Source organism: Pelobates fuscus, chromosome 4 (assembly GCF_036172605.1).
Source record: "Pelobates fuscus isolate aPelFus1 chromosome 4, aPelFus1.pri, whole genome shotgun sequence".
Lineage (NCBI taxonomy): Eukaryota > Metazoa > Chordata > Amphibia > Anura > Pelobatidae > Pelobates > Pelobates fuscus.
In genome coordinates this window covers 297,458,273-297,478,245 of record NC_086320.1, presented here as the reverse complement: position 1 = coordinate 297,478,245, position 19,973 = coordinate 297,458,273, and the positions used below count along the sequence as shown (strand labels likewise).

The window sequence follows — 19,973 nt, the reverse complement described above, 5'->3', positions numbered from 1 at the left end:
GCAAGCAGGGGATGAGATGAATAATTGAAGGCTGCTGTGCAGGGAGCTGGGGGCTTGCAGGGAGCCCTGAACACATTGTGGAACTACGATTTGTTTTTTGGAGAGGGGGCACCCACAGTGCTGTGTGTGTGTGTGTGTGAACTTGGCATGCTGGAAGAACACCATGGAGAGGCTCCATAACCATTTGCATGAAGCCCCTTGGCTGTGTGTTTTGTAGATCTGTTGGCCCCTGTGTTTGGTATACAGACTGATCTGCTGACAGTGGCTGGGGGGGCGGGGGGGAAGAGAAGGCACTGTGTCACTTATTGATTACACATGGAAGGTCGATACAATTACTCAGTGTAAACAAGCCCTGAGGATAAGGGGGTGTGTGAACCCAACCCTGTGTCCAGCCCTCACTGGAGCAGCTAGTTTTTTTTTTGTTTGGAGTGAGCCCTGGAGCATTGCATTAAGGTGTTGGATCTTTACTATGGGAAAGGCTCATTGATTGCTCCTGCATGAAGTTGTGTCTGGCTTTGCCCCCTCTCCCCAGCTCCATGGCTTCCTTCCCGGACTCCGACTTCCAGCTGTGCCCCCTGTGTAAGGAGATGTGCGTGTCCTCTGCCCCCATCTCCTCGTCCAGCTCGTCCTCCTCGCAGAGCAGCAGCAGTGGTGGTGGTGGCAGCAGCCTGGGCTCGGCTCCCCGCCGGCTCCACGTCTTGCCCTGCTTGCACGCCTTCTGCAGGCAGTGTCTGGAGGGCCACAGGGGCCCCGGGGACTCTCTGCGCTGCCCGGTGTGCGATCACAGCGTGCTGATGTCGGAGGGCGGCATGGACGCGCTGCCCAGCTCTGCCTACCTGCGGCTCAGTAACCTGCTGGATGCGGTGGTGGCGGCGGCGGAGGAGCCGCCTCAGAGTAATGGGAGTCGGGCTGCTGGGGGGGCTCGGAGACCCCATCAGCCGCCCCCCCGCTCCCGCTCGGCGTCCTGCTCGTCCTCCAGCCTCCTCCGCCGGGCTCCGCTCAGCCAGCCCGAGCCGCGCTGCTCCTCCTGTGACGAGGGGAGCGGGGCCAGCTCGCACTGCCTGGAGTGCCGGGAGAACCTGTGCGACAACTGCGTGCGGGCCCACCAGCGGGTCCGGCTCACCAAGGACCACTTCATCGAACGCTTCCCGGCCAGTCGGGCGCCCACCTCCCCCTGCGGATCCGTGGCTTCCAGCGCCGCCACCACCTCGTCCTCCTCCACCTCGTCCTCTTACCAGGGCAGCGCCTTCTCCGTCCTGTCCGCCTTACCGGAGAGACTGGGCTACTGCCAGCAGCACGACAGCGAGGTAGGTACCCCTGATAGTGAACAGTGACCCCTGATACCCAGCCTGTCCCATATAACCTGTCAGTCTGTCTGTCCCATATTCCCTGTCAGTCTGTCTGTCCCATATTCCCTGTCAGTCTGTCTGTCCCATATTCCCTGTCAGTCTGTCTGTCCCATATTCCCTGTCAGTCTGTCTGTCCCATATTCCCTGTCAGTCTGTCTGTCCCATATTCCCTGTCAGTCAGTCTGTCTGTGTCCCATATTCCCTGTCAGTCAGTCTGTCTGTCCCATATTCCCTGTCAGTCAGTCTGTCTGTGTCCCATATTACCTGTCAGTCTGTCTGTGTCCCATATTGCCTGTCAGTCTGTCTGTGTCCCATATTGCCTGTCAGTCTGTCTGTGTCCCATATTGCCTGTCAGTCTGTCCTACATTGCCTGGTGACCCTGCTCTCGGCTGCCATGGTTTGCAGGCAGAACAACCAGTGCCAGGAACTAGTAATTATAATTATAGTAATAACTTTTTTGTAAGGATCCATGTTGGGAATCTCCCCCAAGCTGATGTAGAACTACAACTCCCAATATGTCTTGCCTAGTCTCTAGGCTGGAAAATAATGATGGGAGTTGTAGTTCTGCTGCAGTGGAGGGGGCCAGCCTTCTGGTACCTTTGATACATAACATGCTTGTGTGTACATTACACCTGGGGGTGTGTCTATGTGCACAGCCTATCTGTATGGAGATGTTATTATTATTAATGCCTCTTACACACACAGGCTTACAGATAAAAATGATTGGTAGCCCCCTGCAGTTATACTGTATTTATATTAACATTGTCCTGTAATGATCTATCACTGAGACTTCTGTCCATGTCTGAAATGCCACCATTTACTGTATTTGCGAATTGTTTATTTTCCCTGAATATAGAGTGCAAAACTATATTAATTTTCTTTAATTACAAAGAACACATTAACAAAAGAAAAAACCTATACTAACCAGTCACTGTACAGCGAAAAAAAAAAATAGACTTAAACCAGTTATTTTCACTTCCACATCTTTCATGTTTCATTACCTTATTATATTTGTTTTATTTTACTTTTCTCTCCCCAAATATTCTTTATTGAGTGTTGCATTTTATTGTGATATAGAATAAGTTTGTTTTTATTTTTTTTTGACCGTCAAACAATCCTTAAATCTTAACTTATTTTAAACACAGCACTTGTGCCATATAGGTCATTTTTTAAGAGTATTCTACTTGAATTGTGTTTATGTTTATCTATTTTTTTCAACGTATGTCAGTGACTTCAATGATTAACTTTTAGTGCCATATTGCTCTGCAAATAATAAAATCAACTGTCAGTGGGGAAATTAACATGCTAAGTTTTTATTTTTTATTTTTTTTAATTTTTTTTTTTTTTTTTTAAATGTTTAAATACTGTTCAAATATTTTTATTCAGCATTGTATAGCAGCCTTTAAATCGGAATATCTGTTTAAATCATTATCCTGTAATCAATCAGTTGATTCAAGTGTGGGGGAAACAAGGGAGGATTTTATGTTATTGAGTCAGATGTTACCACACATTTTGTGTTCTGCATTGGTGCAAAATAGTATACCAAATTTAAGAGGAAGCATTCTTAATATCCCTTTTTGGTCAGGTGAATTTGTTGTGTAAAAACCTAAAGCAGCAAGCTGTACTAATTTTTGTTTGTGACTAAATATACTCTATAAAAATGCCAAACTACAAAAGAGTTCACTTAAATAATTAAATCAAACAAAAGAGAGTGACATATGTATTTTATAGTGTACAGTCACATGCCTAATTATTTTTTTTTTTTTTGTGATACTCCATCAGCATATTGCAATATGTTTGGGTTTTTATAAAATATTTTGTACTAAAGTAACTTATGCGGTTTTGTCTCTAACTAGTTGTTGTTTGTGAAACTGTTTATTTTTTTTATTTTCTTGGTTTTAGATTTTGTAAATTAAATGCCTTAGATATGTATTAAATAAGCATTTCATTTGTTGTAAATATATTTATTGTAGCTCCTATTTCAGTATAGACCATACACATGAAATTATGTAGCTTCCATTTTTTACACCTCTTACAGTATGTGATCTTGTTTTTATATTGGTTAATTTGTGCTACCATAGCAATGAACATGCGTAGTAGCCACATATGTACTATACACTGACACGTGAATCTGTGGGTGTTGAATAGTGACATGACTTGGTCAGATTTTTATATGGTAATTTTTTTTTTATTGTGTGCAAGAAAATTGCTGCAAATGAAAACGCATATAGGTCTATTTCATTGATTTGCCTGTTGTCTCTGTTTTTTTTTTTTTTCTCCCTGTAATTGCACATGAAAAATTAATGCTCACATGTCTCATAATGAGTTTGCCATGCAGAGTATATAATACTTGGTAAAAACAATTTGGTTACATCATTTAATTTTACTTCAATTTAAAAATTATTATTATTTTTTTTTTCTTCAGTTTTATATATTTGTTTTATTATTTATATAGCGCCATCAGGTTTCGTAGCGCTGTACAATTATATTGAGTGATTGTACTATTAAATTAATCCTGACATGTTTGTTAGTACTGTCAGTGGAATGTCTATAATTGGCTTAGTATTTGTAGAACCCAGGTAGATTAAAATAAATGGTATACGTTTATCTGTACCTGTGAGGAAAGGTATGCATTATACATGTTACCTTTCTCTGGTATATTCACTAATAGGCCTTTTTAATTTAAAAAAAAAAAAAAAAATTATCAGTGGGAATAAGTTAAACATGTTGCATATATATATCCTTTTTAAATTCTATACTTTATACATAACATACTAAATAATGTACAATAAAAGATAATATAATTGTAGCTACAACACTTATTTGACATGTCTTTTTATGCTGTAAATGAGCATAATAAGGGAAAATAAATTGCTTTGAGAATAACATGAATAATGGACAACTGCTTGCAAAGCAGGCTTCAAACGACTTAAGTACAAACTTTTGTGAATTCTAAAAATACAATTTCCCAATGAATTTTGTTTAATATGCCCAAGTACTTGGTATAGAATGTAGTGAACCACCTCTTTTATTTATAAATTGTTTTTATTTTGGAAAGGGTATGACAAGTAGAGAATTTTTTTTGTAAACGACTTGAATTTTTGTATTTTTACAAAAATTTTTATCTAGATATTTCACGGTGCTTAGTCTGTCTTTAGAAATTTTAATAAAACCCTTGATGGTCTTGAATCGCTTGTGGGGGTGTTTTTTTATTATTTATTTATTTTTATTTTTTTACAAAAAACAAACAAAAAAAACCCAATTATTTTATCATGGTGCTTTTCACATTTTTACAAAAATGTAACTTTTTATCCTGAGTACTGGAAATCACTTTTGGCCTTTGTACGATGGAGCTACTACTTACAAAAAAAATTAATCTGTATGCATGTGTATTACGTCTGTTTTCTTGTTTTCAGTGCATTCAGTATACATTTTGAGATATTGCTAAGTTTTGGAAATCACCCTGAATAATAGTGAATTGACATAATGTGTTTTATCCCAGTCACTTTTTATGAATTGGATATGGTGAAATTTTTCATTGAGGGGATCTGTCATACCACTTTCTAGATATATTAGCACTTTCTAAACAATATTGCTCTTTTTGTAATTGTGTTCCTATTTAATATGTACAATGGCAAATCAATATAGAGTATAGAGTAACAAATACCATTGTAAATTTGTAAATGGACTGCCATATTGTCCACATAAATACTTTGACCATTTTTATGGTAGTTGCTGTTACCCACTCCAGTGAAATTTTAAATGAGTTTGACTTTGTAGTGTCAGCCTCTCATTTCATTTAACATTTTTCGTTACTTGTGGCCGATTTTACAAATTTTTCTATTTTCAGAATTATTTTTAGTTGCAATATTCTTTATTTTTATTTACAAAGCCAGTTTTTGTGTTAGTTTTTTATTTTTAAAAAGGGGAAAACATGATTCTATGGTTAAAATGCACAGTAGGAAGTGTGCACCATGTTTTTAACAAAATGTCCTGCTATTTAGTTAGCAGGACTGTTAAATCATGTAAATAACTTAATAGGTGCTTCAAACTAAATGTACCAACAAAGAAATACTTTTTTAATAAACCGTATAAAAATACAAGTATAACTTTATTTCATTTGATGTGTACAAGTTCTTCCATATTTTTATCTTATGATCAGAATTATTTATTATCATTTTCAGTTAACTTTTGGAATAAAATTTTGCGTCTTGCCACAAATCCGTGTTAAAATAGTCACAATGTCTGTAGGTTTACAATGTATATTAAATTGATAAATTTCTTCCCCTGGTTTAAAATATATACACAACATAAATTTTAAAAAATCTCAGCTGCAACCGTTTTGAATGATCTATTTTCTAAAAAATTTTTTTATTTTATTTTAATATATGACCACTTCCACAAAATTATTAAAATGGCCCAGGTAACTGAGCACTTAACTTAAAGCCACCGTTCTGTGTGACGTCTTTGTAATGACGTGCTATTTTATTATAATTTGTTATGCCATTGGACAAAAGTCCAGACTCTTGTACTAGTTTTGATCTTGTGTGGTATTTGAAAAATCTAACCGCATCAAGCTAGTGTTATTAGAGGGCTATTGTAGTAGTTTTGGTGGAAAGAGATAATGGGTGCAGTTTCTCAGGTTTTTGTCACTTTTTTTTTTCTTCAAAATATTTGACAAAACCAGTTGATTCAGGAGAACCAAATACACATGTCTGCTTGGGATAAGTTGTACTTCCTCGATATTGGTTTAAAATAGCACCCCCCCCCCCCCCCCCCCCAAAAAAAAAACCCCAACAGTTTTTAAAAAAATAAAGGCAATGCATTTATTCGCATTTTGTGCCATATGTGGGGGGTGGGCCTCATGTTAATTCTGAAAAGTACAAAGTTCTTCTGTAAGTTAATTAGCATTTAAAAAAAACAAAAAAAAAACAACTGCTCGATGCATAGCACTTCTTCTTTAAAATATATATATTTTTTTCCCTTCCCTATATAAGTGCCCCAGCCCCTATATAAAGTGCCCTGGTCAGTGATTTTTCTTGACTAGAAAAACCTGAAATGCTGAAAAGGTTAAGATTAGGTGGCCTTGGGATTCCTAGTTTGCAGCTCCTTTTGAAGACCCTAAATAGCCCTCCATTGTTGTGATAGCAGGCACCAGAGTGTCTGTTTTCCAAACATTCCCCGATCACTGTCTCTGTATTTGGAGTAATGAGCTCAAAAGTCTATTGTCCTAGAGTCAATAAATTCCTCTAGGGTTTTTATTTCTTTGGGGTACTTGTACAGAACTTCAAAGATGTAAGGATTTTATCTTAAATGGTACATTGTACAAATTCTCCCCTCCCTTTGCATATGCCTGTGATCACTTCAGTAATCAAACCAAAAGCCCAACGTTTACATTTTGGCCCTTATCATGTTCTATACAGCCATGACTGGCTACAGTGTACGTGCAGGTGGCCATATAATGGACTAAATATTTATTGCCAGGTAAAATTATTGTATGCCTTTAAAATGTGACTTTGGAAATGTCTGGTTAAAAATTGGTATATGATCATAGGTCAGGTAGGTACTTTAGGCGTTGCATGTAAACTATTTAAAGAGAAAAGACAAACCCCCCCCAAAAATTGTGATTTGGTTTTAAAAAAGTCGCTGCCTCACTGCAACTGTGTAAAAAGCAATGTTTCGCTTGATACTGTAATGGTTTCCTACAATTTTAGTCTTCAAACAATTCTCTCTAAACTATAATGACATTAAAGGCGTAAAGGGACACTATAGTCACCAGAACCCCTACAACTTAGTGGCTCTGGCGTCTAGCCGGTCCCTGTAGGCATTTCAATGAGGCCCTGAACGTTCTCCATAGAGATGCTTTGATTCAGTGCATCTGAGATGTTTATGGATGCAGCGTTTTGCCATGCATGCGCAATAGCCTCCCAGTGCTTTCCTATAGGAATGCATTGGATGGACTGAGATGATCACATTTGATGTTTTTTTAGAAATGGAAGCAGAGCCAGCGCAAAATCACCTTTTCAGAGAGAGAGAGTGTATGTATGTGTGTGTGTGTGTGTATAATTTTTACATAATGTGACTTTTTTTTCTTTTTTATTAACTTGGACAATAACAATTTCTCACACTTTTTATTCATATTAAATTGTGTTCCATATATACATATTTCAAGAGAAACAAAAGCCCCGTTTCTCCTGAACAAAATGATGTATAAGTAGTGTGGGTGCACTTAATAAATGAAAGAGGTAAATTCAGGTTGAACAGGCATACCGCTCAAATACTAGGTTTTGTTTTGGTCGGAACTTGTACTATTGCCTGTGTTTTTTAGGGGTTAAATGCGAAGCAATTGATATAAAATAATGCAATAGGAACCTGCCCCGTCTTCCCTCCACATGGAAATTACATGTGCTCATATACAACTTGGAGATAAGACATGCATAATATTTCTCACTTTGCTACAAATCTGTCACTGGTTGCTGAATGTCGTGATCTTTAGTGGCATGTTGTCCCTCAGACTTTAAAGGACCACTCTAGGCACCCAGACCACTTCAGCTTAATGAAGTGGTCTGGGTGCCAGGTCCCTCTAGGATTAACCCTTTTTTTTTTTTTTAATATAAACATAGCAGTATCAGAGAAACTGCTATGTTTATAATAGGGTTAATCCAGCCTCCAAATCCTCTAGTGGCTGTCTCATTGACAGCCGCTAGAGGCGCTTGCGTGATTCTCACTGTGAAAATCAGTGAGAGCATGCAAGCGTCCATAGGAAAGCATTGTAAATGCTTTCCTATGCGACCGGCTGAATGCGAGCGCGGCTCTTGCTGCGCATGCGCATTCAGCCGAAAGGGAGGATCGGAGAGGAGGAGGAGAGCTCCCCGCCCGGCGCTGGAGAAAGGTAAGTGTTTAACCCTTTCCTCTCCTCAGAGCCCAGCGGGAAGGGGTCCCTGAGGGTGGGGGCACCCTCAGGGCGCTATAGTGCCAGGAAAACGCGTGTTTTCCTGGCACTATAGTGGTCCTTTAATATATACAGCTTGCCATCATCTCCTTTTTATTACTATCTGCGGCAGTATCCTGAAGCTCGCTAAACACCTTTTTTCTGTCTTTCAAGTTGAATATAGAAGCACATGTTGCAAATCTGTCTCCATTCTAAGTGCAGCTTTACTTCTCACACAACTACTGCCCTGGGTGGCTCCGTGAAGGTGCATTTATTAAACCCTGACTCTAGAACTAATGATGGGAAGATTCTGTGTTGACAAACCAGACTTTAGAGAGCCTAAATCCTATGCCGCATGTCCTGTTAATTTCAAAAGGTGGTGTGGGTTGAATAAAGCTGCAACCAAGCAGGACGTTCTGTACTGCTTTAGGAATCAGATTGTGATGATGGCATGAAATACCACTGGTCATTAATTGGTTAAATAACAGACTGCATATAGGATCTATCATGATTTCTATGTTTTTTACATGAGTGCCGAAGCAATTTTAAACTTTGGGAATGAGCTGCTCTTATTAAATAGTCTTATTCCCAGTTAGTTCATAACATACATTACCACTAAGTGCCCGAGAGAGCCACAAATTCTAGTATAAAGCGACAAAGTAAGTGGAGAATGCGAGGGAAAATTGTTGCGAAAAAAAAGAATCGGGCAAAGTTCTAAAAGTGGAGTTTACCATGGATACCAATGGGACAATCCTGCTGTTTCCATTGTGATTGTTCAATTTCTAGAATTTTCATTAGTACATGTTACCATGTTTTGTGACAAGTGTGTTCTTTGCATTTTTTTATTACCGTATTTATGGGCGTATAACACGCACCTCATTTTAAGAGGGAAATTTCCCCCCCTCCCATAGTGTTTCCCCACCCTCATCCCATAGTGTCCCGTCCCCCCTTTCCATAGTATTCTCCCCGCCCTCCCATAGTATTTTCCACCCCCTCCCATAGTGTCCCCCCCCATCCCATCCCATAGTGTCCTCCCTCCCCTTGACCCATAGTGCACTTCCCCCCCCCCCCCCCCCGTCCCATAATTATTTGTCTTGAAGCGTGGCCCGGCTTCACAGCGCGCACCGCGGTACAGGAACTTAAATTTCAGGTTCCGGTTTCCAGCGGGACTGAAAAGAAGTGTGCGCACCTCCTCTCAGTCCCGCCGGAAACCGGAACCTGAAATTGAAGTTCCAGTACCGCGGTGCGCGCTGTGAAGCCGGCCCACGCTTCAAGACAAGTAAGTAATTATGGGACAAGGGGAGGGAAAGTGCATTATGGGATGGGGGGGGGGGGGGGGGGAACGAACACTATGGGAGGGGGTGGAAAATACTATTTTCTGCTATTTCGTGCTGAACACCGGCCCACACATCAAGACAGGTAAGTAAACCTTCACATTCGCTCCATAAGACGCAGGGGGAAAAAGTGCGTCTTATGGAGCGAAAAATATGTATATCGGCATATAACATGCACACATCATTTGCCCCCTATTTTCAGGGAGAAAAAGTGCGTGTTATACGTCAATAAATACGGTACTTTACAGTTCATCATCTTAGCGTTGTCGCAACTTTTGCTGCTAACTTATTTTGCTCTCTAAACTATTTCTTAAACAAATATTTTGGGTCTGTTAATATTCTGTGAGGAATCTAATCACTGAACTACATGGGTGCTCGCACTTCACATCCAACTTGACGGCACACTTGTTTTTTGTTAACAAAACTTATTCGTTCAACCAGATCAAGTCTATTACTGGTATAAACATTTTTTTTTTTAAATACCCAATTTGCTAATGATTAAAAACCTATTTTACACGAGAAGTGATCCTAACTTCTTTTCAAATGTCATTGAAATCTAGAAATTTAAATGGATACTAAAGTACCCTACCTGGCATGGCAGAGAAATTCAATCTCGATCAAATAATTTAAAATATATGGTCGTTTTAAGCCGCTATATGGTTTTAATACAAAGCCATGTGTTCATCATATTAGTCATCTGTTGAAATAGATAGGGTTAAAAGTATCCAAATGTCATGAACCATTTAATATATTTAAAAAAAACCTTAATACAATTGTTGTCTCATGACGGAAATTTGTTTTGGAGGAAAAAGTCAATTGCGTGTGGTCACTACATCTGAGCCACAAAAGCTGCATGTCGCTTTTTAGTGTGACTGAACTGAAAGTGGGTTGCACAGAGCATACACTTAGGAATTTTGACATTCTGAAACCACATGTTAAAAAAACCCGTTGTGAGCAGGATGAACAGCCTCCCTTCCTTTTTGTACTCGCTGTACCATATGATAATATTCACGGTGTTTAAATTCCAATAATCTATCACAATGAAAGCTGAAAATGTATTTCTTTCATTTTTTGCAAATGTTTAATTTTTGTTGAAACATCATAACTTTCTCTTGGAAAATTATTGCTTAAAAAAGTGATATATTTTCCCCCTCGCGTACATTGTTTGGTACTCTTATAATTTAGGCTTATTGACTATTTGGTTGAAAAGGTGATGCAATTGCAACAATGCGTATTCTGATATTTACTTCCCCTTATAAAGTAATGATGTATATCGTTAGCATATTCACATCACATTTTTATTCTGCTGTATGTTTATATAAGATTTAGACGAGTGCCTTCAGGGTACTTTACTAGATTAGTGATATTGATTTAGTAATTGTTATCAAGGGGCACATAAAGCATTGTAACCAGGTAGATTAGTGTAGATACATTTTGACAAGTGGGAGACCTGGCTGGGCTAGTGTGGAGTAGGTAGGTAAATGTAATTGGAGTATGAGGGTTTGGGATGAAGCAAGTCAGAGGTCAGGAATAGTTTGCGTTTTTTTATAAAAGGTCAAGAACAAACAGGTTATTATTACTTAATGTGCAAATGTTGCTTACGCAATCTTGTTTAAAAATAATTTAATAGCCCTGGTCAATGTCATTGCTGTTTGCTGCTATGTACCAATCTATCCCTTACACCCTTGCACAGTAGGCAGTGTAGAACTGTTTCTGTCCTTGCACATGGAGAGGGGACATCATTATCACAAAGAATGCCACACAAGGCATGCGCTTGACTTGGTTCAGTGGGTGTAAGATGTAAAAATCACTTTCCATCTACACTGGATAAAAAGAAAAATATATAGATACCCCTGTTACCCCCAACCGCACACGTTCTGATGTAAATGCTGCCTCTACCAGGACAGTCTTAAAATTGTGAGCCACAGGTTACTCTGCCAAGTTATATTAAAACCTGAAACACAATTTAGCATTATTATAATGCACAATACTATTTTGTGTCTGTCCAGTACTGTTTTTTTTTTGTTTTTGTTTTTTAAATGTACAGAGGCAGAACTTAAAGGAACACTATAGTCACCTAAAAAACTTTAGCTTAATGAAGCAGTTTTAGTGTATAGATCATGCCTCTCGGGTTTTACTGCTCAATTCACTGCCATTTAGGAGTTAAATCATTTTGTTTCTGTTTATGCAGCCCTTGCCACACCTCCCCTGGCTATGATTGACACAGCCTGCATGAAAAAGAAACTGGTTTCACTTTCAATCAGATGTACGGTAATTTACCTCAAACACTTTTATCTCCTGTAAATTGAACTTTAATCACATACAGGAGGCTCTCTAGCAAGCTTTTAACTTGGCAGGGGATAAGAAAATCTAAATTAAACAGAACTTGCAATAAATAAGGGATAAACTTTAGATGACTCTTTACAGGAAGTGTTTAGGATGGCGGTGCAAGTAACATGCAGGGAGGTGTGGCCAGGGTTCATAAACAAAGGGATTTTAACTCCTAAATGGCAGAGAATTGAGCAGTGAGACTGCAGGGGCATGTTTTATACACCAAAACTGCTTCATTAAGATAATGTTTTTTTGGTGACTATAGTGTCCCTTTAATACAGTGACTTGTATTCTCAAATTATATACTGCGTATATTTAAGAAATATTACAAATTACAGCAAGCAGGTGAACTGAAAATGTAGAAATTAACTGAATAAGGTACCATTGACTGTCCTAAAAAAGTAGCCATATTTTCTGTGTTGTAGAAAGAAATCCGTAAACAATACTTAGTAGTAAGATGAAGGTGAGAGTTCATCAACTACTACCGGTGGTATTCTAAAAGTGTTTAAACACACACCACACACCACCACCACCATCATTTGGGTAAGGTCTACTCTGGTTAAGTGTAAACCAGTGCAATTCAGTGAGTGGGGAAAGGAGTTGCGAGACAAGATCTGAAAACCATATGAGCTTGTGTACAGTAGTCTGTTCTTATTTATGTTTATCTTGCTACCGGTTGGGCCTGCTGTAGTCAAGGAGTTAATTAGCTTAATCGGTTGAAAGGTGCCTGGAGTCCTGGGGCACCTGATTCTGGTGCATCATTGCATAACACTTTCAATGCTGTTTAGCAGATGTCCTAGCAGCCCTGCCTTTGATGTCTTCACGCCTTACCTGCGTAGTTGGCAGAGAGAGGTTGTGAGCGTTGGCACTCTCCGCCAACCACTGCATCTATCCCTGGTATGGCGCGAGGAGGAATAATCTGTCATTGGAGGCTGAGCTTCAGGGATTAAACCATTCACCATTGATGTGCGACCCAATGTCTTCAAACTCCAGGAACCATAACCACTTCAATCAGCTACGGTGGTTATGGTACCTACAGTTTTTTTTTCTAATGGGAAAGCAGGGACACCAGCTAATTCAGTGTTGAGTATACTGTACTTTATATTTGGTTCTCAAATACCTTGAAGGAACACTAAAGTGTTATGAATACAAACCTGACCGTGTACTACTGCTCGCTACCTTATTCCCCACCCCATGTTGCAGTTACAGGGATAAAAAAACAAAACCTTTAAATACTCGCCTTATTCAAGCTCTGCCTCCTCTGTCAGCGCAGAGGGGGAACCTGTTGTGCATGCGCGGTATACGCGCATTAGGCCTTCTCCATAGGAAAGCATTGAATCAGTGCTTTCCTGTTGGGGGTTTGAGAACTGACTGCCCTCATGCAAAGTGTAGTGATGTCCAGTGTCTTATCACGCACTGCCCGTGATGACATTAAAGGTTCAAAGTGGTGTGCATGTTCGGAGTAGAGGTAGCACAAAATTGTGCTTCATTCATGGTAGGAGATACCACACACTTTCCTCCTTGGTACACATGCTGAGGCAGAGTGTGGAGCTGTCTGGTTGCCCAGCAATTCAGGAGTGTGTGTCTGTATTATTCATTTCCATCTCTCTCAATAGGCAGGTTCTCAGGATATATCTTCAAAATGGAGCATTACAGAGTTAATCTGTTCCAGAGTAAAAAAAACAGATCTACGATTTATATATTATGGGTCAAAGCAGAATATTCCTGTACAATATAAATCTACTATGGTGCCTTTTTTATTTTATTTTCCTCGTATGTTCCTGAACAGCATACTTAAGCGTAATAAGGCTGAATATTCAATCTGTAGCTATTTTATATAAACCCCCCCCCCCCCCAACCCCTTAAGCAAGTGCCACTGCCTTGATCTGCTATTTCTTCTGCTTCTGTATGGAAATTGTGGGAGTGTTGTGGTGTCTCCAGCCTGCCTATCTGCAGGGATAACACACAAGGAGGAGGGCTTGGAGCACTGACATGACTATATTGCTTTACGTCCCCTTTATAAAACTGGGAGAGTTAGGCGAAGAAATTAAATGGCATCTCTGGGATAAAATGAATTAAGATAAACGCAGGCTAGCCTGCCTGCTGACAGTTTTCTGTAACTTCTCTTGTGAAAGATTTAAAGAACTTTAACTCGATCTGCTGTACCTATTGCATGTAAAAACCAGGATCTAACTGCTCTCAGCTGTTGACAGCAGCAATCGGCAGCAGCAGCTGTCTGTACACGCCCCCAGCCTGATCAGCTGTCAGACCGGAGCAAGGAGTGTAGAACATGTATCTGTAAAGATTCCACATGTGTTCCACACCGCTCAGTTGGCACTGTTATTTTAACTTCTGTCGATGACGCAAAACTTAAATCTTTACTGTCTCTGTAAAGCTCCTGCTAATTACACTCTTACAGGAATCTGACACTTAATGGGTTGACATTTAGCATCTCCTAACACCACGCCTAGAGCTCGTCCGTCTTTTTATACCAGAGAAAAAGCAAAGATACCTTTCACACTTGTTTAAAGTGTACTGTATCACAATACCTGAAGCGTTATGGGAATCGTGTAGAAAACATTGTATGCTGTTAATTTATGAAAAACCAATATTTACATACATATACAAAGCTGTAATCCTAAAAACTAATTTGTAAAGCATCTTGTCTGTGGGATCGCGGTCTATTTACGTGCATACCGGGGCAATCACTCAGTCCTTGTTCATCTTCGTACTGGATGGGGGTGGACATATTTAGTGGAACAAGAAGTAGTTTGAAGGAATCCTGTGCATAGGTTACTGTGATATGCAGCCAGCTTGTCTGGTTATAATTATGTCCACTATTGTACAGCGCTTTGGAATTTGCTGGTGCTTTATAAACTATAAAATAATACAGAAAGCAGAGGTTTTAAGTCTGCTCCTAGTTATGTATCACATGTAAGGACTACCTTCCTTCTGCTGCCTGCTTGGCTTTACCCCTGGATGGCTGTGCTTATTTATTGCACTATATCTCTGCAATGCGGAGCATTCCTCAGCACCACTATGCCCCATCCCTACTCTGTTAAAATGTCCCTAATCCCATTCCCCCCTGTTAAACATTCCAAATATTGACCTTCCTGTTCCCTGCTGTGATAAACCCTAACAGTGTTTGAGCTGCCATGTCCTCTCACAGGCCCCACAGTGTGGCTCATGCTTCTGGGTGGGAAACATGTGTTGCCGAAGATGCCATTTGTACTTAACCCATTCAAAGCCAATGACGTCAAACCAATCTGAACATTACCAAGCTGTGCTACATGTGGCAACGTTTGGACTGCATAGAACTGATTATGACAAGTGTGACATTCTATGTTTGCATAGGGTTTGCCCAATCTGTGTTGGTATCTAGAATATAACCTCGTTTAAACAAGGGCCCTCAACACCTTCTGTTTTTGTGCGTTCAGCTCGTTTTGTTGCACATACATGTACAACGCTCCGGAGTTTGTTTGGGCTGTATTTAGAAAAAAAAATGTAATGTATCTGTATATTAAAAGAGAACCCCTTTACGCTACTGAGGTGGTTTATATTTTTTTTTTTGTGCTATTACCCTATGACTTGCACGTACTGTTGTGCGTCCCCCAAACTACTAAGAGACTGAAAAGTATTGGCCCTAGATCAAGATTTGGTATCAAGCTGTGTGACTGTGTCATAGGACAAGCATTCCAACAAATGTACATATTGTCTGTAAGGTGTGTTGTGTTGATTTGATTTCCCATTGTACTCTGTATTTGTTGAACCATTAGGAGTCTAAAATACCTCCATGCTGCTAGTTAATTTTGTTAGCTCAATGGAAGCCCTGTTATTTATTTTTGGGAATATAAAATGAAGAATTGTCCTCCGTTACCAATTGTTTCTACCAGCAAATAAAGCAAATGATATATTGAGGACAGCAAATATGCCCATTTTTACGCAGATAATCTACAAACACATTTAAGGTGTGTGTTTTTATTTTTTGTCCTTTCTCCGTTACTATGTTGCTTGCCTTCATTGGATGCGATCTGAAAAGTCTTGCTGGTTTGCAAGTTGCATTCCCAATTTGAAAGAAAAAAATATTAGTGTTTCTCTCTTAAACTGGATCCCCATTGAAGTCATCAGGGACTTTGATTGTGAGCAAAACTTAGTTTGTTTTGAATTGCAAATTTGCTAACGTATGAGTAATTGTTAAAACCGCAAGATATTTTTACGTTGAGTATCTTGCTGTGAATTTTCATGATATTCCTTCATTTGGAGAGAACTAGTATTAAGAACTGATGGGAGAAATTTAAAATAATAAAAAGTAATATTTCTGATTGGCAGCCTTTTGGATTCTTTTCAGCATGTCCAGATGGAGTACTGACAGATTTATTTTTATTTATTTTTTGCACCTTAACACTTTTAGATTGGTTATTGTCAAGCTTATGTTTATTGAAAAATGCAGCCGCCTTGCAGAATAAAAATAAAAATTTTCAAGAATTGGTAAATTATGATTCCGGCTTTTTGAAATTCTTTACTGATTATAAACTGATCCTTTAAATCCAAAATTACTGGTCCTTCTAATGCCGCCCAGCGGAACTGCTCATTAATCCTCTATGTAAAAGCCTTGCAAATGGTAATGCATGAGAAATGGGACAAATGACCACTTTGCATTTACACCGCCATTAACAAAGGCTGTTGGTTAAAATCTATTTTAATTAAACATTCAGCCTCCTTTTCAAAGAATTTGTTTAATACATCTAACCTCCTGTATTTGCATGTCGTTTTTTTTTTTTTTTTTTTTTTTTTTACAATTCCTGGAAATTTTTGTGTGCATTTAAACCTTTTGCATTTTAAAGGCAGGTAATGGGTCAGGATTTAAAGAGATAATTGGGTCACCGGGAGGGTAACATGAAAAGTATATACAAAGTATTCTTTTGATAAGAGTAAATGGGCAGGGCTAATTGTGTAAAATAAACCTTTTTATTTAGTTGACGTAAATGTGTGACATAAGATGCTGGAATTCCCTGGTTTTATATTAACAGTTGCTTGGGTGGAAAGCTATTGCTGGGTGGGAGACTTTGAAATGCAGAGTGGAATCCAATTAAACTCTTACCTTGTTTTTACAGAGCCTTCCCTGTTTGTAGAGTTAATTGGAAAGCTGCCTTGAGGGTTATAGGGCCTGCTATTTTTTTTTCTTGTAGCTCCCTTTTGGTAAATGGTGAGAGATGCATTGTTGGTCCCTAAGTATGTTTAAAAGGTGTGTTTTTTTTTTGTTTGTTTTTTTTTTTTTTGTAGTTTTCAGGAACAACTTTTCAAAGATACTTGTTGATACACCATTGAACTCTCACCCAGTATCAATTCCTTATAAAGTTTTAAAAAAATAATTGAAAACTCACTTTTTGAGGAAGGCATATCCATTAATTTAACCGCTTTCTCTGCCCCCACCTTGGTAACCCACCTTGCTTTTTCTCCTGCTACTGTATCATATAAAGAAAAATCTAAACTCCTCTAGCAAGTTTATTTTCCCAAATGTGAATTACATCTTACGCTTGCCTCTTTCTCCCCACTCCCCTTAGAATGTAAGCTCATTTGAACAGGGGCCTCAACCTTTGGTCCGTTATCTGACGCCCTCACGCTCTGCATGAGGACATCCAGCGTCAGATCTTCTCCATAAGAAAGCATTGAATAATGCTTTCCTATAGGGAACTCCTAACGCGAGTGCTGCTATTGCCGCGCATGTGCATTAGGTCTCCCTCGCCGGCTGACGTCGGCAAGGGAGGAGCGTGGGCAGAGCCTGACCCAGCACTTAGGTACATCAGCGCTGGATTCAGGTGAGTGGCTCATGTGTTGTTTTTTTTTAATCTATTTTACGAATGCTTAATAAACTTGACTTCTTACAACACGCTTTAAAACAAGTGTGTTGTAAATAATATATTGCTTGTGGAATTTTTGTTTGGTCGCAAAGAACCCTGGTGGTTACACCTCTTGTTGGGTTTCAGTGGCCACGCATTGCATTACTTGCATTTCCTTTGCAGCTGCTGCCATGTTCTTCCGGCAGACCATCTACAATTCCTGGCGCTTCATCTGCCAGAAGCTGCGTCTGTGCTAATGCTTGTGGATGCAATTGCACAACATTAATGTCCATGGAGTATCCTGCAAGACTGACGGATTCTCCATAGATCACTTTTATATATACAGTACTCAGTGATAAAGCGGCTTTATTTATTTACATTTTAGAATTAATTTATGATTTTAAATAATTTTAAAATGGCAATGTATTTTGTAGTTTTATATTTTTTTTTCCTGTCTCCTTCCTACTGTATAAAGTTGTACTTATTACTTGATACATATATTGACAGGTTGCTCTGCATTTGCACCTCTCCAATAGTTGGTATACTGTGGTATGCTCAGGTTGTTGGAAATTAAGTTTAGCCCGCTGCTGCTTTTTTTTTTTTTTCCCTTAATCCTAAAATAAGAGCACAGCAATTTGTAAATAGTCATGATGTTTTTGGTTGCTTCCACTCCGTGAGACGTGACCTGTTTTAAAAATCTAAAGAAGGATGTAGCTTTATGTCTTAGGAGAAGCCTGAGTGGCAAAGTCAACAGTTAACCAAAGTCGTTGTTAACCTCATCGAAAAGAGGCTTTCCTAAAGTCATGTAAACAATAAAATACATTTTTATATTATGTTTTTTTAAATAAGGGTGTATTTGTGGGCTGCACGTTTGCATAAAAATACATTTTGGAAAAGTTAGACTAAAGCCTGTGGCTTTAATCAATCCCAATATGTATTACTATGTCTAATTATAGACACCCATATCTGTAACCCTATCCAGGATAATTTGCTACATTTGTAAAGCTCTCTGCATAAGAGCTCTATATATTGAACTGTTAAATGCCACTCTCCATCCATACTGCAAACACAGTCTTGGCACTTACAAGTGGATTTTGTCAAGTTCTATGTATCACATAACAGTTAACACCCACACGAACGCTGAACATCACTGCTGCATCACTGATCCAGGAAGCACCTGTAGTGGCCGTCTGAGTGACTGACACTAGAGGTGTTACTAGGGAGTAATGTAAACCTTCTTTTCTCTCAATGCAGTGTTTACATTAAAAAGTCTGCAGGGGCAGGCTCAGAAAACCTTCAATAAGCGGTAGTTGTAATGGTGACTACAGTGTCCCTTTTAACCTTAAAAGGGAAATTTAGCATAATCTTTGTAATTGCTTTAAAAAAAAATACAGTGACATAATAACAAACCATGTTTGGAACAACTTAGTTTATATAGAAATCCTAAGCACAATAGCTAAAAGTAGCCTTTTAGTTCATCCTGATTTGACAGCACCATTGTTCAGGCAGTTGTAAAGTTGTGTTCTCTGTCTCCCTGCCAGAATTGGTTAACAATGGAGGGATAGCCATTACTAGATCATGCAGGAAGTAATAATACCTTGTTGTGATTGAGGATTGAGTTTCTTTTGGGAACAAATGTAGCCAACGGATGTCTACAACTCAGTGTGTAATATGCAGAAGTTTCATCTTCTACAGGACATATGTTGCAACCGTTGGGGCTTCTCCATAAATTTTGCCTTGTATTTCTTGAGCTGATCTGATGGGATCTGCGTATTGGCAGCATCCTTCTCTCCTGGGATAGGAAGGAAACCTTATTGTGATGAATGTTCCTTCATTTATGACAGCACAGCGCTCTCAACCCAAACACTTATTGTTCTTGGCAAAGATTTGTGCAGGGTATCTTCCTGTTGCAAATCTCATTTAAATAATGACCTTTTTATGAGAAACTCCTGTTTGGTGTGTGTTTGTGTCTCTGGTACCAGTAATTACAATCTATGGCCTTCCTAACATTTCTTAGTGTAAAGTTCAGTGCCTCAATGCAGCACTGCCCCAGGAAGCGCCTCTAGTAGCCATCTGAGTGGTGGCCAGTGGAGGAGTCCCTAGGGAGCACTCAAGGGAATGATTATGCTCACTAGAACAAATACAATAAGCTGTAGTTGTTGTGGTGACTATATAAAGTGATTCGGAA

At 39.2% G+C, this 19,973-nt stretch overlaps 1 protein-coding gene across 1 annotated transcript in view; it reads left to right on the top strand.

Annotated features, from left to right (window-relative positions):
• Positions 1–378: 378 nt before the first annotated feature.
• The window catches only part of TRIM71 (tripartite motif containing 71), a 93,074-nt gene continuing 73,479 nt past the window's right edge, over positions 379–19,973 (top strand). Inside the window, exon 1 of the mRNA XM_063452219.1 lies at positions 379–1,307. Within this exon, the coding sequence (XP_063308289.1) occupies positions 498–1,307 (810 nt within the window). The 5' untranslated portion in view covers positions 379–497. The remainder of the gene's footprint in view (positions 1,308–19,973) is intronic.